Source organism: Fulmarus glacialis, unplaced genomic scaffold (assembly GCF_000690835.1).
Source record: "Fulmarus glacialis isolate BGI_N327 unplaced genomic scaffold, ASM69083v1 scaffold5719, whole genome shotgun sequence".
In the NCBI taxonomy this organism is placed as follows: domain Eukaryota; kingdom Metazoa; phylum Chordata; class Aves; order Procellariiformes; family Procellariidae; genus Fulmarus; species Fulmarus glacialis.
The window spans coordinates 28338-50706 of record NW_009235077.1 but is presented as its reverse complement, the minus strand read 5'-3'; the positions used below and the strand labels follow the sequence as shown (position 1 = coordinate 50706).

The 22369-nt window shown below is 36.6% G+C and overlaps 1 protein-coding gene across 1 annotated transcript in view; it reads left to right on the top strand.

The window, feature by feature from the left end:
- Nucleotides 1–302: 302 nt before the first annotated feature.
- ZFC3H1 (zinc finger, C3H1-type containing) overlaps nt 303–22369 on the top strand; it is a gene marked incomplete at its 5' end in the record, with an annotated part of 41167 nt that continues 19100 nt past the window's right edge. Inside the window, 17 exons of the mRNA XM_009585865.1 lie at nt 303–743; nt 4342–4406; nt 4669–4867; nt 5073–5299; nt 6963–7086; nt 9256–9353; nt 10318–10521; nt 11215–11379; nt 15221–15358; nt 15743–15861; nt 16200–16346; nt 17415–17589; nt 17802–17933; nt 18654–19202; nt 19286–19395; nt 20670–20801; nt 21876–21997. Of these exons, the coding sequence (XP_009584160.1) occupies nt 303–743; nt 4342–4406; nt 4669–4867; nt 5073–5299; nt 6963–7086; nt 9256–9353; nt 10318–10521; nt 11215–11379; nt 15221–15358; nt 15743–15861; nt 16200–16346; nt 17415–17589; nt 17802–17933; nt 18654–19202; nt 19286–19395; nt 20670–20801; nt 21876–21997 (3147 nt within the window). The remainder of the gene's footprint in view (nt 744–4341; nt 4407–4668; nt 4868–5072; nt 5300–6962; nt 7087–9255; nt 9354–10317; nt 10522–11214; nt 11380–15220; nt 15359–15742; nt 15862–16199; nt 16347–17414; nt 17590–17801; nt 17934–18653; nt 19203–19285; nt 19396–20669; nt 20802–21875; nt 21998–22369) is intronic.

Below are 22369 nucleotides of genomic sequence, written 5' to 3'. Positions count from 1 at the left end.
CAGCATTACAGCTGTTGTTTCTGGGGGGATGGTGTGAGCAAGAGACAAGACTTCTCAGCAATTCATGAAATTCTTGTCATAAGTAGGATATTTTGAATTGTTGATTTAAGAAAATATTTAAGCTGTCAATATGTAATAATGGATACATCTTTTGCATGCTTCTTGTATTTATAAGGGATATTTTTCAAGTTAGCCTTAAGGTAAAATAAAATAATGAGAATGATCTTAAGTTCTGTTTGTAATAAATTTAGTCTTCAGTGGTAATATCGCCCGTTTTAAGGTTATACATGTTCTTGTCGTAGTTTTCTTGACCAGTAATTCAGCCAAAACTTTTGGAAGGTCCCCATCTAGAAAGCAGAACTACTCTTCTAAAAATGAAAATTCTGTGGAAGAAAGTTTTGAGGATTTGCTCTTGAAGTATAAGCAGATACAATTAGAGCTTGAGTACATTAATAAAGATGAGAGACTGGCTTTGAGCAACAGGGAAGAAAATGAACAACAAGATGATGATAAAACAGTGGACACTGAGGACCAAATAACTGTAGAAAATGACAGTATTACAACGGATGCTATAAAAGAAGTATCTCCTGAGGAGAAAAATCCGGTTATAGCCTTTCAGGCATTTGAACTGAAACCTCTCAGACAAAAACTGCCTACTCCAGCTGAGAGGAGCAGATTAAAAAAAGGCAAAGAAGGAACGAAACAATCATCACAAAAATCTGAATTCACAGAATCCAGCCAAGGTAAGTACTTGTAAAGTTGTTTTAGCTTGTAAAGTTCTTTTTGCTTGCCATTATCTATCATACTTATTAGGTGTTCGGGAAAATTTTACTTTAATTAAAATACTCATTTTAATTAAACGTTAAACATTTTAAGTTACAGATTTAATGTACTTAACTCCTGGTTTATGTAATTCCTTGAATTACATAAACATGCTTGGAAGCATGTTTTTGGTTTGGTTTTTTTAACTAACGTGTTTTCTTAGACTGACTGATAGTTTGGCAGAAAGCACAAGGACAAGACTTGAAGGTTTTAATTGCTGTTCACAGCAGAAATCATTGGCTTTCACTGAAAGTTTTCCTTTTGTTTTTCCCTTGTTCTTTTTTGCAGAAGCAAAATGTGTTGGGTTTTTTTTTAGTTGAAAAGATATCATTTAGAGACATCTTTTTCTGCATTTTGTCTTTGTTATGTGTTTTCTTCAGTGTAACAAGCCTTTATGAGATATTTTCACCAGAATTATTTTGGTCATTATTGATATTCATGAGTAGTGAAAAAATCATGGGCCAGAAATAGAAAGGATTTGTAGAAGAAATGTAGCCGAAGGGTAGAATAAGTATCTTGTCCAGGTAGTTCTGGACTGCAGGTCAAAGAGCATAATTGCTCAGATGCATGAACCAGTTAGTGAGAAACAAGTTACTGTGTCCAGCTGACGTGTGGTAAAAGTCCTTAAGCTTACTTTCAAGTCTGCAGCAAAATAAGGCTAGCTAGCTTAAACTTCTTATTCTGAGGCTTCATCTAGTTCTAATAAGTGTTTGCTGTGATTGAGGGTGTGCTTGTGGTATCACTTGTCATCTTATGTTAGCTAATTTGTCAATGTGTGTAAACTATCAATTTGAGTGGGAAGAGACAGAGTAGTAAATGGATGGGTTAAGAATACAGGTGAGTAATTAGTAGGAATATGGAGAAAGGTAGGACTAGAGCACTGAAAGTCAGAATGATTTATGTGTAACTTCAGAATGAGAATTCAGAAGACAAAGCTGTCCTGGTTTCAGTTGGGATGGAGTTAATTTTCTTTCTAGTAGCTGGTGTGGTGCTGTGCTTTGGGTTTGGTATGAGAGGAATGTTGATGGCACATTGATGCTTTAGTTAAGTAGTGCTTACACTGGTCAAGGACTTTTCGGCTTCCTATGTTCTGCCAGGTGCACAAGAAGCTAGGAGGGAGCATAGCCAGGACAGCTAACCCAACTGGCCAACAGGGTATTCCATACCATATGACGTCATGCTCAGTATATAAACTAGGAGGCGTGGTCTGGGAAGGGGGATTTGCGGCTCTGGGGACAGGCTGGGCATCGGTCAGCGGGTGGTTAGCAGTTACATTGTGCGTTGCCTGCTTTGTATATTCTATTATTGTTGTTGTTATTACTACTGTTCTACTTTGTTTTATTTCAATTATTAAGCTGTTTTTGTCTCAACTGACGAGTTTTCCCACTTCTGCCCTTCCGATTCTCTCCCCCATCCTACTGGAGGTGGAGAGCGAGTGAGCGGCTGTTTGGTGTTTAGTTGCTGGCTAGGGTTAAACCATGACAAAAGCGTGTAAAGAAAGCAAAAGAAAACTGATAATTAGTAGTCAAACGACTTAATTCTAGGTATTTTTTCCCCTTGTGTCTTTCCTATTAATTAAAAAAAAAAAAAAGGTTCTGGTGTTCTTTAAGAGATAATGTAGTTTTTAATGGGAGACATGAGGAAAACCAGCAGATCTTGACCATGGAATTAAAACCAGTAGCCTGCAGAAAGAGAACATAGCAAGGCAGGAGTAAAAGAGCTATTTAAAAAGCAAAACAGTCTCAAAAAAAATCCAACTTCAAAACTTAGAAGCACTGAAGTTCGAAATACAATTCATAGGATAGTGAAAATAGATGCTGTGTATGCACATTAAGAGCATCTTAATTTTTGCACACGACTCAAATGTATGACATAATCTGTCTGCTTTCAGATCATTCTTATGTATGAGAGTGACTGTTTATGACAGTGTAATACAGGCTTCCGAAGTAGAAAAACTCCTCTGATTTGAGTAACTGCAGATTCATGTTTATCAAGTGAATGTATACTACTTGATTAGCCATATATTAGGAAATGAGCAAAATTTGTTTTTCCCATTATATTTATTTTCAAATGGTGTACTGGATATTTCTCCAGACCTGTTCAAGTTGAAGAACTTGTCTTAAAACTCAGGGAAGTTTGTGTCTCTTTCTAGAATTAATTTTCTGTGGTTCAACTGCTCTGACAGAAGCTTTACAGTATTCTCTGCTCTCCTTCCCTTGTTGCCCATTAGTCTGTTCTGCCTGTGTTGTCCCCTTGTGGTTTGAAAGAGCGTTTTAGTTTGAGTAGTATGTCCCTGCGTATGTCTGTCTGCATCACGGAAACTACCGTACTATGTGTCTCCCTCCTTCCATCCTGTGGACTGAATGGTTAGGATCTTTGCTTAGTGTAATTACTTTTTTGAATTTTCTTTTAGAATACGTATGGGTATTAGAAATTATTTTTCTTCCTCTTGTATGTGTGCTTTTAAAAAATGGATGCATGTGCAAGCAGGAAGACCTTCAGCATTTGCTACATACTATTTTTGTTTAGGTATAAGGTCTTGGTATGTTTTAAACCACCTTTCTGAATGTGACTTTGTAAAATGCTAGGAAGAGTAAAAGCTGTATGGAGTGCAAACTTATTTTCTACCAATTTGAATTGTGGGAAGGAATATCTCTGAAGAAAGGCTAATACAGGGAAAGATCTCCAAGCTTCTCTCTAAAGGTTTATTTCCTTCCTCTGATGCAGATAAACATATATGTGTGTGGTTATATATAAATGACATAATTATAATTATAATTTTGCTATCAATTATATTAATAGTTACTAGCCAAATAATTAAATTATATAATAGTATAATATAATATAGAGCGTTGTGTATATTATATATAAAATGTAATTTGTTAATGTGTATATATGTATACACTGTATAATAATCAGATGGATATATGGCTTTTTGGCAGTCTAACAAATTAATACGTCAACATCTTAATGTTTAGCAGGAAAGCATTACTATTTACTATTCATTTCCATAGGATAACTCTTTTCTATTTTCCTTTGGCATGAAATGGAGCAAGTGTGTTCTTACTGCAGCTTTGGGCCTTTATATTTAATTCTGCAAAAGACTGACCAGTTACTCAAAATAGCTGCCGGTGGAATCTGAGATGCTCAGGACAGCAGCTGATATGAGATGGTAGCATAAAACAGATGGCAAGCAGTCTTTTTTTCCCCCCTGTCTCCAAATCTGTTTTTCTTTGCTTCTTGGGGAAGTACGTGTCAACCTTAAGACAGAGAATTATTAAAAAATGACAAATCTTGCCTTAGGCTTATGGAATCATGATGATGTGGTTTTCATCATGCCAAGTTTATATTCATGTTTGTTAATGTGATCTTATATATACAACTGCTATTCTGTTCTACACTGTGTACCAATGATACTTATAAAATATGTTTGTATGGATTAAATTCTGCACATCATTTTAATGCAGCTCTGTCTCATGAGAAACAGCTCACTCAAATATGGTATTTTTCTTTTGTAAGGTACAGAAGATAAAGAACAAACATCAGTGCGAAAGCTTAGCAGTTCAGATGTTACATCTGAAAAGGTAAGAAAGTATTCCTTCGTAGATGAGGCATAATTGTATTATGATACCCTGATGGCTTTTTCCAAATTGCAGTCCAGAAATGTTTCAGTTATAGAAACAGTCCATTCTTAAGGAATGGCATTTACCAGTACGGTAGGATTTTTAAGCTTTCTCTTGGTAAAAATTTAGGGACAGACTTCAAAAGAGTTTTTTAAAAAAAATTAGTTATTAAATGGTGTTTCTTGACTTTTTGTCTTATCCTTTCTTCTCTTTTCTTCTCAAGAAGCTGCTTGATGATGAGGAGGAGATGTCTGAATTGCAGCTTAGGCTTCTTGCACTTCAGTCTGCTAGTAAAAAATGGCAGCAAAAAGAACAACAGGTGATGAAGGAAAGCAAGGAAAAATTAACAAAAACGAAAAGTGTAACACAGAAAGTCAAAGCCAGTGCAAAAGTACATTCAACAAAAAAACCTAGTGCTACAGGTAATAAGTTTAATGTTACTGAAATGGCTTTCAATGGCATGACGTCTGAAATAAAAAAAAATGTAGTATGTTATGTGAAACATTGGGCAATGAGCCTTTAATCCTTCTAAAACCCCATACATCTACTCAAAGCTCTTGAAGAATCTAGGATTAGGGGGAACCATTTAAGTAAGGTGGAGTTAATCACGTATCTTTTTATTTAAAGCCAAGCAAGCTTTGAGGAAACAACAGACGAAGACATCAAAGAAGATGCAGCAGCAAAAGGAACAAGACAGGCGTCAGAAAGAGGAACACCAGAGGAAACTAGAAGAGGAAGAGGAGAGAAGAAAGAGAGAAGAAGAAATCAGAAAAATTAGGGATCTCTCAAATCAAGAAGAGCAGTACAATCGATTTATGAAGCTAGTTGGAGGAAAGAGGAGATCGAGAAGCAGGGTAACAGATTTGTTATATGGTGTTCAGGTGTTATATTTGGGATTCATGAGTGATTCCTGTCTTGCCCCTCCTGGTTCTATGTCCCTCCTTTCCTTCCCCCCCTAAAAAAAAAACAGAAAGAAAAGCTCAAAGCATTTTAGTGTTTACAGTGTTTTAATTCCATGCTAGACAGGCATTCTGTTTGGATTTGGTAAGATCAGTTTTGTATGAGTTGTACATTTGCAAGTCAGTGGTAAAGCATTTTCCTCCTAAAGATATTGTGAACATTGTGATCAAAGAGCAATCTGTAATTTAACACAAACCAATCAACCAAACTTTCTTGGCTTTCTTCTCTTAGATGGCAGTTTTGTCTCCACATTTTCAAACTTTTTGTGTCTATACAACTTCAGTGGCCTGCTTCTTTCAAAATGTCGTGTAAGGTTTGGTTTCTTTGTAGTATTTTTTAATTTGTCAAGGTACAAAATATGCCCAGACACAAAAGATAATTAATTACTTTAGCCTCATTACAGGATGTCAGAATTGTATCAAATATATGAAGGAACAGAGTTACTGCAGTGGTCATCATGCTGCACTTGTAGGCTGTCTTCATTCTCTCATCTTGACATTAGCAAAAGGCACTTGAATCACTAATGTTCTGTCTCTAAAACATTGGTACATTACAGAAAAAAGAACAGTTTCTTCAGCATTAATTCTTTCATCATGGCAGCAGTACAGCTGCTGCAGCAGCTAGATGCTTCAAGTGCTTGGAGCTACTGATGCTGTGAAGAAATGAAACTGCAACTAAGGGAATTGGGACTCCCTATTTGAGGTCATGGTATGGAAGAGTCCCATTTATAATAATAATGAGTGGAAAATTGAGGCTAAAAGTGTTTAACTGTAAACAGTAGAAATTCTGAAAGCTACCAAAATGTCTGCTGTATGCCTCTGAAATATACAAATTGGGGAGTCTAAGAAATCATACTTACCGTTCTTCAAGTATGTATGAACATACATATTCTTCTGCGTATTTTTAGTGTTCGCTGAACATTGATTGGCATCCATATAGTGTTAGGCATTCTTTAAACAATCTGATTTATTAGTTGACAGTCTCTGGGCATGTTTCAGTGTGGTATGTGGTTCCTTCTGGGACAATAAAATTATTCACCACCTGAGATACCAGTCTTAAAACAATCAGAACGTGTTTCACCTAAACACACAACCTTTGTCATAGTGAAGATGATCCTTGTGCAATTTTGTGTTGTTTCTAACAAGGGTAGTTTAGGTGCTCTTGGTAATTGCCGTGACATATTAACAGAAATAAGCATTTAATTCTCTTTCAGTGTTTCAGAAATATATGACCATGGTAATTTAGCAGATACATAATGACCTAATAGGTATTTAAAAGTTGCTTCTATGTATCATGACACCTCCCCACCCCCCCTTTCCCGAAGAGATCCATTTTTAAAACTGCCTGTTAATTTGTCAAGTCACTACCTGTAATGGGATTTGATTAAAAGGTAATCTTCAGTTTGCTTTTCTTGTACAAGCTAAGTAAATTGTATTTATAAAGCAATTAGAAGACAAAATTACAAGGGCCTGTTTCTAAAATTTACTTTTAATTGGTTTGCTCTAAAAGAATAACAGAAGACCAGCTGAATAAAATACACTTTTTTTGTGTGTTTAGTCTTCAGATACGGACTTCAGATGGTCTTTGGATAAGCAGCCTACAGATAGTGCAGGAGGCATATATCAGTATGATAATTATGATGAAGTTGCTATGGATACAGATAGTGAAAATAACTCTCCAGGTAAGACTTATTTACAGTTTTCTTATATGGTGATTGGTAAAAATAGTTAAAAAGTAGGAAATGAGCTATCATTTTAGAAGGGAAGTCTTTCTTTTGAGATGTGGCAGTTATAGAACTAACATTTTAAGGTGAGCTAATTCTGTCTTGTTTTAATGCTGACTCTTTCCTCTCCATCTCTGCAGTAGTGGTGTTTTGGAGGTCTTCAAGGTTATACTGTTCTCATTGCAGTACTGTAGAGTTTATTCTTTTACATTCCCAAGCAGCTGTGTAGAAAGTAAGGGCCCCAGGGTGTTGACTGGATAGACAGCAGCTTTGCAAAAAAGGGCCTGCTGATCCTGATGGACATTAGGTGAAATGTGAGTTAGCAGTGTGGCTTTGGGTGATAAAAGTGAACTGCAGTCTGGGTTGTAGCACTGTGACTATAATGGGTGGGTGGTTGGAGGGGGCTGTTAGACACTGAGGAGACTGCATCAGTTTTCTGGTTTCACGGTAGGAGGAGGACAGTGACATACTAAAAGGAATCTAGCAAAGGACCTTTTTGACTAAGGGAAACTGTTTCAGGCCTGTTTTTCATAAAGTTCATGGGGGACTGGAGCAGTTAGTTTATGGAAAGAGACTGGGAGAGCTGAGTTTGTGTTGAGAAGACAAGGCTAAGGAAGGCTTTTGCTGCTGTCTTCAACTACCTAGTGGGCAATTACAGAAAAGACAGAGCCAAACTCTTCTGTGGAGTGTGCAACAGAACACTTAAATTGTAACAAAATAAATTCTGGTTAGATATAAGGGAAAACTTCACAGAGCATGGTCAAACACTAGAACAGGTTGACTGGAAATTCTCAAATATACTTGGAACTTGGCTGGACAAAGCCCTTAGCAACCTGAATTTGGGGGCAGCCCTGCTTTGAGCACCTGTGCTGGGGCATATGCCTTTCAGAGGTCTCTTTCAGCCTAAATCATTTATTGACTCTGAGTTTGAGGTGCATTTAAGGTATTCAGGTTTCCTTGTTTTGTCTCAACATGTGGAGTGTTGAGAAAACTTCATTAAGCATACTACTTTATTGGCCATTTTTATTGCCTTGCTTTTCATCTTCCATCTTTTTTTTTTTTCCTCCTTTCTTGTCAGCCTTCCTTATACATGAGTTTGCTGTCATGGTTTAGCCCCAGCTGACAGCTAAATGCTATACAGCTCCTTGCTCACTCCCTCTGCCAAGGGGATGGGGGAGAGAATCAGAAAAAAAAAAGTAAAATTTGTGGATTGAGATAAAGACAGTTTAATAGAACAGAAAAGGAAGGGAAAATAATAACGATAGAACGTACAAAATAAGTGATGCACAATACAATTGCTCACTGCCTGCCAACCAATGCCCAGCCAGGTCTCTGAGCAGCGGTCACTGCTCCCGGGCCAACTCCCCCCAGCTTATATACTGAGCATGACGACATATGGTATGGAATATCCCTTTGACCAGTTTGGCTCAGCTGTCCTGGCTATGCTCCCTCCCAGCTTCTTGTGCACCTGGCAGAGAATGGGAAGCTGAGAAGTCCTTGATTAGAGTAAGCACTACTTAGCAACAACTAAAACATCAGTGTGTTACCAACATTCTTCTCATACTAAATCCAAAACACAGCACTATCCCAGCCACTAGGAAGAAAATTAACTCTATCCCAGCTGAAACCAAGACATTTGCTAAAATACTACACCTGCTGTTTTGGACGTATAAGCTAAATGAATCTTTTCTTGGTGAAGCATCTTAAGCTCTAGTTTTATGTTTCAGAATTCAGTATCAGCTTTGCATTTGGTCTGCTTCTGTCCTAATTTGTACTGTATTTTTGATAGTCAGTAATCAGGAGACTGTGTTGAGATACCTAGTTTAAGAAGGTAGATTCTTGCAAATTAAATTAAATATGAGGGCTGAATCATTACCTCAGTAGTACTGTTTGGCTGTACTTGCATTTCATATGTAAAACAGAAAAACGACAGGTAACTACTCTTCTTATATACATATATGTAAGAAATAAATGCACTGTGCTGTGTCTGGTGTTACCTTTCAAATTGGTGCATAGTAAAAACATGTCTCCTCCTTCTGCATTAAATCATTTGAAGTATAAGCACGAGTTGGTGTTGAGTAATTACCTGCCAGGTTTCTTACACTCGATAGTTTTTTTTAATTACAGCTTCTTCTCCAGTGCAGCCTCCTTTCTTTGATTGTCCAATAGGATATTTTCCACCTCCTGTACCACCAATTTCCTTGCCACTGCCACCTCCAATTCCAGTAAGTAACCTTGAAAGGAATGTGTTTTTGAAAATGTTGATAATTCTCATTTTGTATCTTATTTCTAATGCTAAACTTAGGGTTAAATTTAGATTCTGTTTTTGATACAATTACCTATTTGGTGATTCCCTTGAACTGTCTGATAGACTTGTGGTTGCTTTTTTAAAGCTCTGTATTTCAGCTATTTTTTGGCTCATTCAATTCCTGTTTAATGGAAGTTCTCCCTGTTGAACTAAAGTTTTTTCTTCATTGTTAGAGCTATGCTGTTTCATAACAGAAAGCAAAAATTGCCTGAAGCATATAAGGAAAAATAATGAATTGGAATTGTTAAGGCAACTTTGCCTCTTATCTCTAGGCCATGTATGTAGATGTGCTTATTCTCTGACTTGTTACCTAGGGGGGGAAAAAACAACCAAAAAATGTAGCTCATCACAGTTGTTCTTTCAAACTTTGCGCATTTTGACTATATGCTGTCTGTCTTCTCACGTAAGAGTCCACGTAGAAATTGAATTAGTGTGATTTCTTTCCCACCACTTTTCTTCACTGAATGATTGTTACCCTCCTTAGTAAAGCAGTAGAAAGTTGCCGTTCCCTGCCATGACAGCTTCTGAATTTTTGACTAAGGCAAAGACAAATTCATAAAACTGTTCAGGGACTGTTTATTCAAGCAGTGTGAATCTATCTGGTCAGCCATATTTCTGTGGCTAGACTGGTTCTGAATTCTCATATACATTTAGCTTGTATGTCTGCACTACTTTACTATCCAAATGTAACCTTGTTGTTTCCATTATCTTCTTTGAGTAGTTACTAACTGTTTAGCAGCAGCCTTTGACAGTGATCTAAATCCACTGCAGTTTGAATTAGTTTTAAACCATGAAATAATTTAGGTCTCAACCTCTGCTAAATAATCATAAAGTAGTAGGAATTTCTACATTTCAAACCCTTATTTTCCTTTTTATCTCAGCCTGTACCATCTTTGAGCCAACTTTATGTGGAGGGTATTTCTTGTGTTTCTCTTGAGCCGCCTCCACCTCTTCCCCCTCTTCCCCCTGAAGAGCCTGAACAGCCACCAAAACCTCCATTTGCTGATGAGGAAGAGGAAGAGGAGATGCTCTTAAGAGAAGAATTACTCAAGTCTCTAGCCAACAAACGAGCTTTCAGATCTGAGGTACTCCATTGGTTTTTGAATGTAAACCTCTAGATGGCAATCTTGACCAAAACTTAAATGTGACCTGCTAAGTGAGGATTACAGGCTTTTTTTATGCTGCCTTTCTGATGGCTTTAAACTCTCTGAATTTCCATCACCCTCTGCCACCCCAGAAGAAACCGAAACAAAAGCCATCCCGGAACACCCTTGAAATTGTAAATTGCAGCTTGTCTTTTATTTCTGAAGGAATTGTGAAACTTCAGGATACTGAAAATTGAGTATGTGCAGGGGAATGGGCATTTTATTTTCTGCAAAAAACGTTTATCAGCTGTCAGTTAGAAAACAAGACACAACTTTGTTTCAACCTTCTAGCAAAAAGAGTTAGGAGAGGTTAACTGTGTTGGTTTTTGTTGTTTTGGTTTTTTTGGAGTGAGAAGCAAAGTTTGTGGTTTTGAAAACTTAGATCATTTTTGACCTCATTAAAAGGTCGTGGATCTTTTGCAGTTGACCTGTGAATAACTGGCATGTTCTCGTGTGCCTTCCTGATGTTATTGCAGAATTGCAAGTTTTGTCTAATACATTTGGATAGTCTGCCTAAATCACAATTTCAAGTTCCAAGACACATATGGAACAATCTCATTTATGCTTATGTCTTTTAAAATAGCTGTGTATAGTGTGTATTTTTATGACTGTATTTTTGTTTTATTTTGTTAGGAAACTTCAAGTAACAGTGGTCCACCTTCCCCTCCTGTTCCAGATAATTTGCAGTCTGTGCCAAGAAGCAATCTGTCCGCTGTCAGTATTAATACTGTGTCTCAGCCACGGGTACAAAATACAAAGTTTGTTAGAGTACCGAGGCCTCCACGAGCAGTGATCACAGTAAGGAAATATTGGTGCTTTCTATTAATAAGACTATGAGTTGAAATTGTCCTGAAGTTCAAGTGAAGTTAATTCAAGCAGTCTTAAGATTTTTCTAGTGATACCACGCAGAACGGTGGAGCTTCAATTAAACATTGGGATTGTTAGTAACTTTGGTAATCCATATGCTTTTCTAGAAACAATTTGACACTGAAGTAAGAAATTACAGCTTAAGAGAGCATCAAAACACACCAGCACTCATCTGAACTAAAAGATACTGTAAATATAGTTCAATTAATTTCTTTTCCAGATTAGCACAGACTAAAGGGTACTATTCAATGGTAGCTGAGCCAAAAAAGAGATGGTCTTGCTCTTTCTCCTGCTCTGGCCCAGTGATGTCTCCCTTCTTTTAAACTGGGGTCTGGAGCATCAGTCCTGTTGCTTAACTTATTTAACATGCTAAACTGGTTAGAAAACTAACGTTGGCGGGGAAAAAAGTACTTTTCCTTCTAGAGGGAGTTCATTTTTTTCAGTGAACAGTATGTGAGCATCAGAGCTAGCACGAAAGTGGTGGCAGATGGCATGTCTGGGAGTGTGGGTGGGAGACAGAGGAGAGAGTATTCTCTTCAGGTAGCAGCAGACTTTGTCACATTAGCTCAAGCTATATTCTGTAACTTGACCTTCATTTGAATGGTCATGGGAGGTATGTGCAGCTAGCGTTTGGTTTGTGATGTCTGCGGTCTCCTTGGATTGTTGGAAATGTGTTATAAAAACATACTTGCCTGTGTTGTGCCAGACTGGAAGCCCATGTAATCTACTGTTCTATTTATGACAGTGAACCATACATAGTGGATAGTTTGCGATTATTTTAACAACACATCTTACAAAGCTTGGTTTGTTGTAGCTCTTTCCCATGCAGATTCTCTAATGAATAGTATGAGTCCATACCTTTGCCTTTTCGTCAGTGGATGGTGTCTCTAATAAACATTTTTTTTTACTAAATTTGGAGGAATATATAGTATCTTTAAGACTATTATATCACTATCAAATCTAGCTGTAGCTGGCCAACAGCTTTCTTGCTCATAAATACAGACTGTATCACTTGGTGATCACCTGATGCTATAATGAAAAAAAAAGACTTAAGATGGTAGAGACCTGAACATTCCCTTTTTGGTCATTCTAAGGCCTACTTTCCTTTCTGTAGGAAAATTGTGCTCTTAAGCTTAAAGCTTTTTTTGTTTGTTTGTTTGGGTTTTTTTGCCTGTACCCGTCTTCACAATCTACTTGAAATTCTAGATATAACTAGAGTAATTGTTCAATTTGGGCATGCTTATATCCTTTCTATAATCATTTCGTGTTTACTTACATTTTTAAATGTAAGTTCTTATGTTTAAATACTAAACCTATTCTGAAAAAACCCTTAAATGACCATATATTCTATTGTCCTGACACTTCATTAAATGCTGTTGCATAAATGAGGGAGAACATGTGTTACTGGGGAGCTGTTGGTTTGTTTTAGTAACACAATAAATGTCTCCTGTCAGCTGTGCTGTTGAAAGGCATTATGTAAATATTAAAAAACCTGCAACTGAAATTTAGTGCCTGTTGCTAATGATGGTTAGCTTAGTTAAAACTGACAGATTAATACCTTGTATTTGACTCAGCTAGCTTGGCTACTGTCTTTTTTTACAAAAATGATTATAGAAAGAGCATTTTGCATTTGTTAGTAATTTTTTAAAATAGCTTGGGATATAGAATACTTATATATAAAATAGGTGTGTGTTTTACAGAACTTATGTCCAAATAATGTTCACAGGAGACTAGTCACAAGGTATTTCTGTCCTCTGTGAAAACAATTCAATGTGAAAACAATTACTCCTGTTAGTTTAAGGTTTTAGAAACAATTTGTATTGAATGCTTATGACTCTTTTTAACTTTTGTAGTATTTGGTATTTCTTACTAGAGCCTAAAAACAGTGAAATCATGAGAATTTAATTTTGAACTTAAAAACTGATTGTTTTTCTGTGAGCATTGTTGGTTAAATCCAGAACTGAAAAAATAACAAAGGTATAGAAAATGAAAATTCTTCAGGTTTTTGAAATCTAATTTCGTAGTTTTGGGGGCTTGGTAGCTTTTGAATGTTTGAGTATGCTGTACCATATTTCAGCAGAGGTTTTAGATTTACAAACCTTGGTATTTCTTCTGTGGAGTTGAGGACCTCTGCATAGTGAAATAGCCTACAGATAATGGTTTGCTTTTTCAATGACATCTTGTAACACTTTTTCAAAGTAGTCAGGGACTTAGGGGTCTGTTCACCACAGATCGGAAGTATGTCTTGGAACTTACGGAGAGATCCTGCGTTACAGCTGAGGCTGTGGTTCCCCTGCAGCAGAAGCTAATCTTACTGAAGGCAGTGTGGTAGTAGTTGCCTGGTGTTACTTTACTGATTGTTAAATGTTTTGCTGAACCACATAAAAAAATAACACCTGAGAAAAAACACCTGGAGAAAAGTGGACTTGGACTGTCCCCACTATCTGCTTTTCCCCTAGAAGAAAAATGGGGAAGGCAGTTAGAGACAGTTGACCCTACACAACTGTGCCAAAAGCAGCTTGGCAGCTTTGATCTTTCAATACCAAGAGCCAGTGAGAGGGAAGGGGTGTATTGGGCATCTGAAGATGAGGAGAAGGGTGGAGTGCCTTGCCTGATTAATTCAGGTTTCCATGGAGCTACAGCCAGAGAATATCTGTGAGGAGACGACCGGTGCCTTGTTCTGTTTTCTTGCAACAGTATAAATTGGAATTTCACCTACCTGTGCTATGGTGGTGCAAAAATGATGCAGCTGTAGTACATTCAGAAGTAGTAGATACTATCCTTATTTTAAGAACTGTCCAGAAAGAGAATATCAAAAAGAAACAATTGTGGAAATTGGGTATTTTTCACTTTAAAAAGTAGGGGTTTTTTTTGTGGAGCGCGTGGTTTAAAAAACACTTAGAACTTTGAAGAGGTCCTGTCCTGAGGTAAAGGTTAAATGTGTAACTGTAATTGTCCGGACCTACACTGAGAGATGGGAAGAGCAGTCCTGGAAATGTGAACTAAGTTGCTGCTTTTCAAGCTGTAACTCCAGAGCATTTGAGGTTAATCTAAATTGTCTGCTTGTTTCTGCATCTTTCTTTGTGCTGGAATTGGCAGTCATCTGATCTTTAGTGAGCTGTTTCAGTTAGTGATGTTGGCAAAAAGTGATTGATCTTGTTTCATTTATTCTTTATGTACTGTTGATGTTCTGCCAATTTAACTGCCTGAGCAGCTTACTGTAAGGTCAGCTAAGTATAACTGTGGGACAAGAGGCATCACAACTGTGTGGCAGAAAGATGAGGGAGTTCTGGTATGTCTGCCACAGCATTTCTAATGCAGACTTGATTGATTGTTACCTGTCAGTTACTTAAAAAAATTGCTTGCAAATGGCAGATGATAATTTTCATTACAATTGAAATAATTCATGAAGTGTAGGAGTCAAAGGTTTGAGATTTGTATGTGATGACCGTGGAGACATAAATATGCTGCAGATACTTGGGAATAGGTTGAAAATGTTGGAGTACCTTTCATGTTACAGTATCAAGAAACGGTACAGTATCTCTATCTTGTAGTGGAGATGCACAAATGCTTAGTGTTTTGGTATTGTGTTGTTTGGTTGTTTTTTTTTTTGGTTTGGTGTTTTTTTTTTTTTTTTTTTTTACAATATGGAATTGGTGTACCATGGTAACAAAAGGAGTTAACCTCCTTTTTCTCTTCTAGTAAATATGTGCTCAGTTGTATCTGTCTCTAACTTTTTCTCCTTGCTGTAAAACTTTCATTCTTCCCACAGCTTCCAAAACACAAGTCTGTTGTGGTTACATTAAATGACTCGGATGATAGCGAGTCTGATGGAGAACCGTCTAACTCAACTAACAGTGTGTTTGGAGGACTAGAATCTATGATAAAAGAAGCAAGGAGAAATGTTGAGGTAAACACTATCAGCATTTAATAGGTTTATTTTGTAATGATTTTGCTTTGTATACGGAATTTAAACTTTAGAATTTGGTCAAGAAATACTGGATTACATCAGAAATAGGCAAGAGTGAGTACATTACTCCTGTCTGGACCATTACATTGTAATTTGGATTGCACAAGCTAATTAAAATGATTTTTTTGGTTAAGATGGCATCCTGAAGATAGAATTTGTAATATATTTTGGTTTTTCAATTAAAATTCAATGCATCTTTACTTAAAAGATCTTATTAGCCTTGAACAGCTTTAAGTTTGTGCTGAAATGCCTCTTAAAAATAGTAGTTAACAGCTGTATTTTAAACTAGTATGACTAGTATTGACTTGAACCGTGTTGTAACAGGCCTCAAAAATCAAAGCCCCTCCAAAATCAGAAAAAGAAAATGATCCAATGAGAACTCCAGAGGCTCTACCAGAAGATAAGAAGATAGAATACAGACTCTTAAAAGAAGAGATTGCCAGGTACAACTGAGTTTAATTGTTAATGTAAAATGTATATTCTTTGTAGTCCTTTACTAGTCTATTTTTGTAACTGGAAGAAAAACCTGAGTTTGAATACCTTGCTATTACCTTCAGATTTTTCCCCCACTCAGTTTTCAGTAAGACAACTAGGAGTTTAAAGAAAGCCCTTGGATTTGAACTGACTTACAGTAGTTGATTGCAGTTGTGTAAAGCTCTTTTTCTTTTAACTTGAAATCTTGTCCTGCTACTTTTTTGAAGATTTTAAAACTATTGGGACTACACATCAAAATGGATGTTGAAGCTACTGAACGTCTTTGCTTTTAATATTTCTCTTTTAGTCGTGAGAAGCAACGCTTAATTAAGTCTGATCCACTGAGGAACAATTCGTCCCCTGCAAATTCTGATGGTGAAGTTGATGGAATTGGGAGAATAGCAGTAGTGACAAAACAAGTCACAGAAGCAGAAGCAAAGCTTAAGAAAAACAGGTACGTATTTCACTGTCATAAGTCCTATCTTGTTTGCTTAGCAGGGTGAAGATTGTAAATAATCTTTTTGAATGTGTAGCATTTAAAGAACAGCAAACAATTGGTTATCTGTTGTCTTGAACTATTTAGTCTTGAATTCTGTTGCTGTACAAAAGGAATTGTGTTGTAGTGCCAGCATGGTGTTTGATGGTCACTTCTAAGTATGATTTGTCATGCTGTTTTCAGCTGTGTTTACGTTCAGTGACTAGAACATCGTCTGTGCCACCTAATAACTCTGAAATATGAAAAAACGAGTGTCCTTTTCACTACTCAGTACACTTTGAGTGTAGCATGTTTCAATGGGATATGCCCGATATATATATAAATGAATGAGAGTTTCTGCAGAATAGGTATGCTGTTTGAAGCTTTTCCTGTACGCCTTTTCTCTTTTAGTGTGCCTCTTCTGTGTTTCTCACCCTTCTTCCAAGTTACTGTGGAAAATAAAGTGCTTTGCATCCTCCTTCGCTGCTTCTATTGCCACTTGATTATTTTTGTGTGGTCTTGTGAACAAACTGGTTCCTGGTCAGACAAATTGAAGGACAATCTTCTGCCCTGCCTTTATTCACACCTATCTGTCTAAGTCATTATCTTGCTTCCTTCAATGCATAGCTTTTTATGTTTAACTGCTCTGCTATTGTGCCATAATACTATGGCTTGTAATCTGCTAATGTGTGTATGTTCCCTGAGGAAGAAATGGATTGTTACTTAACAGAAAGCAAGAACATGTGTGTTTTGGATGTCTTAATGTTAAAAACAGTATGATACACCACTTGCTTACCTTCCCCTGTCCTCATAACTAGAATGTTTTCGTCTGCTTTATACTGACATGTTGAACTTGGGATACTGAAATCTGCTGTATGTACTCCCAATATTTAATGTCTCATGGATGTTAAGACTATCTGGAGAAACTTAGAACGTTGTTTGATAAGTGAAAAAGTTCTTAAATAACTAGGGTTTCAGAGGAGCAGCAATAGCTGTGAGAAACTTCCCTTTGGAAAAAATTTTGTTACATGGCTTTTCTACTTTTAGACTTCTGTTGATGAAGGATGAATCTGTCTTGAAACATTTGTTGCAACAAGAGGCCAAGAAGAGAGAGAATGTTCGAATTGCTGAAAATAAGATTAACAAACTGGCTGAACAGCTACAAGCAACAGAGAAGATCTTGAATGCTAATAAGATGTTTCTCAAGAAGCTTCAGGAACAAGTAACTTGAATTTTGAAATGTTCCTGTTCCCTAGAGCTGGAAATCTTGAAATGGGAAGCCTGATTTTTGGAGGCAGTAGGCTTTCTTTGAATTAATCATTAATTAATTCCTATGTCTTTTCTGATTATATTTTATTATGTGGTCATATCTGAAAATTTGCATCTTACTGTAGTATTTCTTTTTTTTTCCTTCCCCCCCCCCCTCCCCCCCAGATTCATAAAGTTCAACAACGAGTTACAGTAAAAAAAGCTCTGGCATTAAAATATGGGGAAGAACTTGCTCGAGCAAAAGCAGTAGCAAGTAAGGAAATTGGGAAACGAAAACTGGAGCAAGATCATCTTGGAGTAAGTCTGTTGCATGCTTTTAAACCATGCTGTACTTGAAAAACAGTTCCGATTTTGATTAGGAAACTTAGTTCAAATGGGATTTCAGAAAAATAGGAAAACATTTCAAAAGTGCTGTAGGAATCTTCCTGTTGGTTTCCTGTATTTTTGAGAATTCAACAGAAAAAGCATTAAGCATTTAAAAAAGAAAACTGTTCAAAGCCTGCATTTCTGTACCAGGGGAATGTCATTAATAGATAAATAATAAGAGGAGCTATGTGCCTGTGAAGGAAGGAAGGAAATACTTTACTGTCTGTAGACATCAGTGATCTTGTTAAAACTATCTAGCAAAGATGCTGCAATGGGGATCTGATCTTGTTGAAAACAAAATATAGAAAAACAAGGCTAAAATATTTTTGTAAATTTTTCTTTTTGTGTTTTCCCCCACCTCCCCGCCCTGTGTATACTTGTTTTATAGCTTACCTTTAAATGTGACCAGAACTTCTGTTGAAGCCCCGCACATGATGTAGAGTAATCTTTATTGAAAAACCTGCAAACATGCCAGTTGAATTGTGGCAAACTCTTTTGTGGTTTTCCTGCTGTTTGTTGAAATTTTCTGGCAAGAGTTTAAAATATGTTTTCATAAACTCTGAATTAAATATCTTGCCCATGTTTCATTTATCTCCTGTCAATAGATCAGTAAATGTGAAAATGAAATAAAGGGAATTTTTTTCTTTTCAGCCAAGCAAAATGTTGAAATTGGAGAACTCCCCTGCATCAAGTCCAAAAAAGCATTCAGCAGAATTGATTGCACTAGAGAAAAAACGACTACAGCAACTAGAGTATGAATATGCTCTGAAGATTCAGAAATTGAAAGAGGCCCGCGCGCTTCAAACCAAGGAACAATCAAATATTGCACCTCATGCAGAAGAGGAATCTGAATTTGCATTACCTCAGCCATCACTTCATGATCTTACACAGGATAAATTGTCTTTGGACAGTGAAGAAAACTACTTTGATGATGAAGTTCTGTCTAATTCAAACCGAGAACGAAGGAGATCTTTCAGAGAATCTAATTCCTTCACTAAACCAAATCTTAAACATATGGACACTCCAAAACAAGAAACTATAAACAAACTTTCTAAAAAGGCATCAGAGGAGCCTGAGCTGTTCCTTGGGTTGAATGTTGATGAACTGAAAAAACTTTATGCTAAAGCTGACAGCTTGAAAGAGCTGCTAGTGAAAAGTACTGCCTTTATAGTACCTAAGGAAGATCTGTTATGTGGTCAGGTAAATGCTTTAAAACTAAATATGAAGGTTGTCTTTATTAGGTAGTATTGCAATTGCTATATATCTGTTTATCTGTCTCCTAGGAAATTTCAGTGGACATGGATTTTGTTACATCGCAAAATAAACAAACTGAAGTGAAACCATTTCCATTTGGACCGTATCATAGTCCTCTTCTAGTATTTAAATCCTACAGGTATGAAGACTGTAGCAGCTGTTTGACTTCTGTGTATGCATGTTCTTGTTCAAGTATTCTTCATTGCTCTTCCTTCATACTCAAGCATGTACAGAAAGACGAGTTGCAGTGAGAAACTTGACTATCCTGTCTAGTTTAGAGAACCTAATGATTTTAGTTACTTTTCCTGGTATGCAGGAGTTCTGTGCTTTTGTGCAGCATGCTGCTTTTACATTGTGTTGCATTCTGTTCCCTGCAACTGGATTGTTGTTTGGTATAACTAAATTTAAAAATAATAGTTAAGCATTTGAAAACAGGATTTTTATATCCGATATGAAGCAATCTAAAATCCAGGAAAAATTTAACAGAAGCGTATTTCAATTATGCAGTCTGTAAACTTGGCTGGGATTTACATTGTCTGAGTCAAGATTGAGCCAATCACCTATTTTTGGATTCCTGCTCAGTGGAAAGAGGCGTGACCACAGTGATTCATCTTGACTTAAAGTAGGCACCTGCAAGTGTAATCAATTTGACACATCTGCCTTTTGACTAAAAAGAGCTTTTTTCCTACACAGTAACTTGTAGAAAACAAAAGTCTGGAATTTAAACTGGAGCAGTTGAATCCTACCACGTGCTTCAGGTTTTTTATTTCTATATTCTTAAGCAGCAAAAGATGGAGGATGCATCATAAAGGAGTATTAATTTTAACTGCTTGTGAGTTATGGCTTCAGTTCCTTAAGGAGCTAGAAATCCCAAAATTGGCATAGTCAAACTTTAGCTAAAGATCCGAAACAAGCATTAATCTGCTCAACTCAGAAGGGCTTTTGTTTGTTTACATGTTCTAAAATCTGATGTGGATTTTTTCACTGTTTTTTCAGGTTAATCTTTAACGGTTCTCTTTATACTTCCATTTGACATTGATCTTATGCTGACTAGGGCATGAGTGTAGTTTTTCTAGAACTAAAGTAAAATTCAATTTCAGTAGTTTGCTTTCACTACTGGATGCTTAATACACTTCCTGTTTTTATATGAATGAAGCTCGGCACCTAAGGGAGAAGAGAACGCCAGAGCAGAATCTTTTTAGATTGAGAAGTACTGTTTTGTTCCCTCCTTCTCCCACTGTTTTCACCTTCCTCTTAACTCATAGGTCAGCGATGCTTTTGGTTAGTAGTAGGGTTTTGGAAATAATAAGATTTAATACAGAAAAAGTGATTATTTTTTAAAAATGTTTTGTGTAGTAAAACTCATGTCTTGCCTTGTAAGCTTTGTCACAATAATTCACTGTTTCATTTTAGGTTTAGTCCGTATTTTCGAACCAAGGAGAAATTGTACCTCAGTTCAGTAACATATAGCAATATGATTGAGCCAAAACAGTGTTTCTGCCGTTTTGATTTAACAGGCACATGTAACGATGATGACTGTCAGTGGTGAGTTCTTTTTAATTTTGTTCATTTGAACTAAACCTCTCTTCTAGATGTCTGACTCAAAGACCAAAATAGGCATGTTTTTCATTTCGTTCATGGGATTTAATGATCCTATGCACAAGTTCTAGAAAAGAAAGATATTTTTTAATACCCTATTGCAGATACTTGGTTGGCAGGAAAAAAACCCTTTCATCTAAGCCATGAAAAAAGGAGGCTCTATAGATGTAAATTTAGAAAAACAGTATGGACTGTTAGCAAATATTTCACCTTTTGGTTGCCTTGTAATTCAGATGGGACTCCTCTTGCTTTATAGCTTCAGAATAACTTCAGACCATCATGGAACCTCAGGTAGTGGTTGATACTGTGAAGCACACTAGAGATGTATTGTGCTGCTAACCGAAATAAAGCATATTATGTGATTATGTGAAAAAAATACTATTGTAGTGGAATTCTCATTTTCTGGGAAAATACTGGCTAAGTTTGTATCTCTGAAGCCTGGTGTTAAATTATATTAAAAATAGTTTGTTAAACAATGTTGCACAGTATATTTTAAAAGTTGGTACAAGAGCAAATGGATACAAATTGGTCAAGAATAAACTCAATTTGGAAACTTCTAACTACTGGAAAAATATAATAGGAGTTGACTTTAGCTCTTTTTTTGCCCTTTTTGGTGGCAGACAGCTTTTTGGATCAGCTTTTAGCTGTTACCATCAAACCATAGTTTGAATCTTTTAAATACAAAGTGATACCTAATTCTTATAACTACCTTGCTTGAACTGGAAGGTTCTAAGTACTGTGTTTTTGTGTTAGTGCAAAGCGAGTGTGTAGAGGTTTATTTTAAAGAGGTAAGGCTATAGTGAAATAATGAAGACTAGGATTAAGTTACTGATGCAGGCTTAAGTTTAGAGAAGACCCAGACATCTTTAACAGAAATTTCAAAGCAGGCTAGAGTGTTTTCTGTGGGTATCGTTTTCTTTATGCCTTACCCTAGCGTGTACTAAAACCAACTTTCTAGTTATAAGCCTTATTAAATTGTTGCTGTGATAAATATATTAATTGCTTATTTGTTTGTTTTAGGCAGCACATGAAAGATTGCACTCTTAGCCGTAAGCAGCTGTTTCAGGATATTCTGTCTTACAATTTAGAACTGATTGGCTGTTCAGAAAAAAGCACTGATGAGGAAATCAGCACTGCTACAGGTTTTTAAGAGTCTCTTACTCACTTTTATATACAAAGATTAATTTCTGAAGGGAATGGCTTTCATTAAAAGCTCTGGGTGCAAGGACTTTGATGCAAAGCAATGCGAAAGATACAGCTATATGAAAAATTAAGTTTCTGCAATTGTCCAGTTCAGTCCTTTGTAGTGGTAGTTACCTTGGTGTCTTTATAGAAAGAAAAAATCATTGATCTGTGGAACACTTCGCTCAAAAAAATAAAGTGTTGCTGGAATTGAGGGGATTGGGGAGCAATAGGCACAGAGTCTTTCCCTCTCCCCTTTCTCACTTCTCTTTGTAACTACTGGACTGGTCTGTTTCAGTGGAGCTGGAATTTTATAACAATGCTGTTGCTAT